At 48.9% G+C, this 5255-nt stretch overlaps 1 protein-coding gene across 1 annotated transcript; it reads left to right on the top strand.

The window, feature by feature from the left end:
- The first annotated feature begins 253 nt into the window (after positions 1-253).
- On the top strand, positions 254-815 carry s100t (S100 calcium binding protein T). The gene is made up of 2 exons (XM_062455975.1): positions 254-438; positions 625-815. The coding sequence occupies exons 1-2, from the start codon at positions 277-279 to the stop codon at positions 784-786; spliced, it is 324 nt and encodes a 107-aa protein (XP_062311959.1). The 5' UTR covers positions 254-276; the 3' UTR covers positions 787-815.
- The last annotated feature ends 4440 nt before the right edge of the window (positions 816-5255 follow it).

Here is a 5255-nt window from a genome sequence, read left to right as displayed (position 1 = left end):
TGCATGGATGTATGTGTGTCTGTTTGTGTGTCTGTATGTGTGTGTGAGGGTGTGTGTGTGTGAGGGTGTGTGTGTGAGGGTGTGTGTGTGTGTGTGTGTGTGTGTGTGTGTGTGTGTGTGTGTGTGTGTGTGTGTGTGTGTGTGTGTGTGTGTGAGGATGTGTGTGTGAGGGTGTGTGTGTGAGGGCAGGTTGACTGAGCAGTGGCCAGATACACCTGCACACTGCCAACACAGATAACAGCAGCTAGTGTGTGATGGTCTCTTCTGTTCTGCAGCATGTCGATGCCCAACTCTGAGAACACGTCCACCCTGGAGAACGCCATGCAGCTGATGATCCAGACGTTCCACAAGTACTCCGGCAACGAGGGGGACAAATACACGCTGAGCCGAGCCGAGCTGAAGGAGATGCTGACCCAGGAGCTGGGGAACTACCTCGGGGTGAGCAGCCGTCTCCTGGCTCATCTGAGTCACGCGTACCGACACACACATGCACACGCGTGTCCCCACACTCGCCCCTTCCCTTTCTCTCTCTTTTTCACACACACACATGCAGTACAAACAAGATAGATTTGATACTGTTATGAGCTCTTAACGCACGGTGTGTGTGTGTGTGTGTGTGTACAGAATGCCCAGGATAAAGAGGCAGTGGACAAGGTGATGGGAGACTTGGACTCAAACAACGATGGTGAGGTGGACTTCACTGAGTTCATCATCCTGGTCGGAGCGCTGACCGTAGCCTGCAACGACTTCTTCCTAGAGTACAACGATAAGGCACCAAAGAAGTGAACACACACACTCACACTAGCAAGCACACACACACACACACATACTAGCAAGCACACACACACACACACACACACTCACACTAGCACACACAAACACACACACTCACACTAGCAAGCACAAACACACACACACACACGATATTGAACACATCGATGGAAGAAGTTGAGAGGGTGAGATGGAGAGAAGTATATTGTCCTTGAGCCCTGCCTTGGCTTGCTAACACCACACACACACACTCACTCACACGCACACTCACACACACACCTGAGGAGAGTACACTAGTGTGTAGTGTATTTGTGTGGGCTGTCTTATCAAACCAAACTGTCATTATTCCAGAGTGAAAATATGGAGTTGACATCAACATCAATAACAGTCATTGTTGAACATGTGAATATACGATATAAAATATGTCTCTCTTGCTTTTCATTCATTTTGTAGCTTCTTTTTCTTCATTTGTGGTTAAACTGTTCCTCCTCGATAAAATAAACGACGTTTAATCAAGCGTTGGTTTGAGGACTGTTTTGATCTGGTGTGTCTGGTCTGAGCGCACCGCTGAGCTGGTGTCCTGGTTGGTCTCGTGTTCAGATCCAGGATCAGCTGCTTATCCACTGTCTCATCCTGAGTGCACGTCAGACTCGGGACGGACCAGTGATCAAGTGACACTTGTACTGTCGTAGGTGTTTTAAAGTTCCCTGCTGACAGTACATACTTCGGCCACTAGATGGCGCTGAACAGAGACACGATGACGTGAGGTCGACAGCTCTGCATTACTGCCAGGAAAACTGTGGAAAAACCTTCCTGTCTTCATGGTCGGGACTTTTTATCCGGGAACAAAAATATATGATGAAAGAAAAAAAGGGATATAAGATATTCAAAATGTTCACATTACCTGGTCATTACCTTGCAGTAACGGCCAGACACATCTCTCAGGTTTGAATCAGTGAGGCTGTGCAGGGATTGGTCGCTATTATGCTGCTGTAGTCGTCAACACCTATTACACCTATTGTTAAGTGGCCTACTTTGAACTGTCATGTTTTTTTAAGTTAAAATATTTTAATCCTTAATCCTTAATCCTCCAAACATAAACCAATGATTTTAAATACTGTCAGTGAAATGTATTCAAATTTTAATATATATTATCCAAATAACTATTACTGAAAGCTTTACTACAAAAAAAGTAATTCTGTATAAGAAAATATGCAACGAACAGCCAAAATGGAACTATATACAATAATCAAAACAATGCCAGCCATGGTGGTTTCTGATAACCTTTGCAGGCTGTTGACTTTAAAGCTTGGAAATGTGGAAGAAAATTGACCTTGGACTGCTGTATGAGCTGTATGAGCTGCATAACTGTTTGTTTTGTGGAGAGACTAACAGTGCGGAATGTGTGGGAATTTAAGCAGCATTAATATTAGAAAGACAGGAAATGTTTCTTTCTTTCCTGAGGTTTAATGAGGAGTCTGTGCAATGCCAACTAATACAAAGAATGAGAGTGTGTGTATGTGTGTATGCATGTGTGTGTGTGTGCGTGTGTGTGTGTGTGTGTGTGTGTGTGTGTGTGTGTGTGTGTGTGTGTAGAATATGCATGTATGTGTGTTTGTTTCAGAAGAACACAGCAGAAACAATCTTGAACGGAACCTACAACCTTTATTGGACTGGATGAGATGTTCATGGGAACAGAGTGGGGTCCAGGATAGGGGGAGAGAAGGGGGAGGGGGGTCCAGGATAGGGGGAGAGAAGGGGGGTCCAGGATAGGGGGAGAGAAGGGGGAGGGGGGTCCAGGATAGGGGGAGAGAAGGGGGAGGGGGGTCCAGGATAGCGAATAGGTGCAAGAGAAACAAACCAACAACCAACAACCCTCTTGCACTTGTCAGTTTCTCAGGTCTGTGATGGGCTTCTCACACCAGCTGGGATCTCCAGGGGATCCTGGGTGAGCCTGACTCATCCTACCCCAGCCCCCAGCCCCCTGCTCCCTGCCCACAGCCCCCTGCTCCCTGCCCCCAGCCCCCTGCTCCCTGCCCCCAGCCCCCTGCCCCCAGCCCCCTGCCCCCTGCCCCCAGCCCCCTGCTCCCTGCCCCCAGCCCCCAGCCAGGCTTCAGACCACCAGAGGGGAAATCCACAAACGAACGAAGCGGCCCCAGATCAGGATGGAGCAGAGCAGAACTGGAGCGAGATCACTCTTACTTCTCATCTGGAGGGGAATCCTTCTCTCTCTTTCTCTCTCCCTCTCTCTTCCTCTCTCTCTTCCTCTCATTGTCTTTCCTCTTCTGTCTCTCTCTGAGTATGGCCCATGGTGGAGGAGGGATTAGGAGGAGTTGGACTGAGAGTGGAGGAGAGGAAGACAACTGCTCCACTGAGGAGGTAAGTAGGTAGGTCGTTATTCTAATTAGAATAAATGCCTGTACTGCATATACCCATGGAGAGATGGAGCGAGGGAGAGAGGGAGGGAGGAGGGATGGAGCGAGGGAGGGAGAGAGGGAGGGATGGAGCGAGGGAGAGAGGGAGGGCGGAGGGATGGAGCGAGGGAGGGAGAGAGGGAGGGATGGAGCGAGGGAGAGAGGGATGGAGCGAGGGATGGAGCGAGGGAGGGAGAGAGGGAGGGAGAGAGCGAGGGAGGAGGGGGGCGGGGGGGGGGGCGGGGGGCAGCCTGGGAAGTACGCTCTCTTGCACATTGCATCCGACAGATGTGATAATGCACTGTGCCCACACACACACACACTCAATCCCACAAATCATCTGATAAAAGAAACACAAGAGTCCCTTATTATGATAACTAGAGACACCTTGTGTGCTAACATGTTTGTTATAATATTTCTATATTAAAGGGTTAATCCAGGATTGGGCAGACTGATAGGAGGGGGGGGCAGAGAGGACATGGTAGGAGGGGGGGGCAGAGAGGACATGGTAGGAGGGAGGGAAAGAGACAGAGGAAAGACAACAGACAGAGAGGGGAAAGAGTGAGACATTGTCTTACTCTGATACGTAAATCACAGAAATGACAGACACAAACTAAACAAAATTGTGCAATTACACATCAATACACACATGAGCTTCTTTCTCACAAGAAAAAGCGTTTATCGGTCCATCAGCCGAAGTTTGTTTTTCTGCAGATTGCTGTGTTGTCTTGGCTCTGTGTCTCTGAGTCTTACTGCAGACCCTCACTGTGTCCTGCATGTTGGCTCAACATGTCAGTTTCCTCTGGGCTGGCTGAATCTACACTGCCATCACTGCAACTGGAACCTTTGGCTCAGACTGCTGCACTACCTTGAGCAAAGATAAGCCCACACGGAAATCTCCCCCCCGCTCCCATTACTCTCATCTAATCATAGTGTTCTACCTCACACTTGGTCTGACCTATCTACTATGTCTCTCTGTCTCTCTGTCTCTCTCTCTCTCTGTCTCTCTCTCTCTCTGTTACGTCACAGGCTGTGTTGTACAGTTACCATCACATTCTGGTTTAGTCTATAGAATCAAACAATACTTCACTGCACCAGAACCTCTCTAGTAGGTTAAGACCCCTTAAGGGCGAACACATAGAGAAATCCTAATAATATATACTCAATGCTATACTGTGGTAATCTGCTATACGCTGTGATATAATATACTGTCGTATCAGCTCATGGAATAAGGTGTTTTTGGAGAAGACATATATGAACCTTTAAACTCACTCCTGCAGCTTGTTTCTGATTGGCTCACATTGTCATCAATCAAGGTTCGCTTGTTAAATCGGTGAAGTCTGTGGCGGTTGGAGGCGGGTCACGTGTGAATGGGCCAGTTAGAGGAGAGGGGCTCTGAGCGACTTCCTGCTTCGTGATAGCGGGAGTTTAGTCCTCATCTCTTCTCCAGAACAAGAAAAAAAGCAGTTTTTTTTTTTTTGCAAAAGAGTTAATATAAAGGTAACAGGCTGCTAGCCTATTCCAGTCCCAAAGACATGACCCATGTTCCCCCTGTCCTTCTGAGCTGATTGGTCGGGGGAGCTGTCCGTCAGGGCTGCTGGGTGCCTGTGATTGGTCAGCCAGACGTGCTGGTGATGTCTTGGCGGTGTAGTTCATGGAAGAGGGGCTGCAGGAACATCCCACGGTTCCGAACACACACACAAAACACAAAGATCCACAGGAACAGGCGATCGATCACCATGGCAACGTACTTCCAGTCCTCGCTCACCTGTGGGTCGGCCGGATGGAAGGAGAGGGAATGGTCAGGAGAATCTGAGTACACAACCTTCTCCTCTCTCTCTCTCTCTCTCTCTCATCTCTCTCTCTCTCTCTCTCTCTCTCTCTCTCTCTCTTCTCTCTCTCTCTCTCTCTCTCTCTCTCTCTCTCTCTACAGGCTCTCAGACTCTACAGGGTCTCCTAAGGGTCTCCTACAGGGTCTCCCTGCAGGGTCTCCCTGCAGGGTCTCCCTGCAGGGTCTCCCTGCATCTGACAATGAGGCAGGAGGAAGGAGGCAGCATTTCTCTTCTCCTC

Source organism: Osmerus eperlanus, unplaced genomic scaffold (assembly GCF_963692335.1).
Source record: "Osmerus eperlanus unplaced genomic scaffold, fOsmEpe2.1 SCAFFOLD_84, whole genome shotgun sequence".
Classification (NCBI taxonomy): domain Eukaryota; kingdom Metazoa; phylum Chordata; class Actinopteri; order Osmeriformes; family Osmeridae; genus Osmerus; species Osmerus eperlanus.
This window is presented reverse-complemented; position numbering and strand designations above follow the sequence as displayed.

Excerpts from the sequence above, each read along its gene's own strand:
- s100t (XM_062455975.1), top strand. The coding sequence starts at position 277 with ATGTCGATGCCCAACTCTGAGAACACGTCCACCCTGGAGAACGCCATG. Across the intron at positions 439-624 it reads AGCTGGGGAACTACCTCGGG|AATGCCCAGGATAAAGAGGC; the intron begins GTGAGCAGCCGT and ends GTGTGTGTACAG.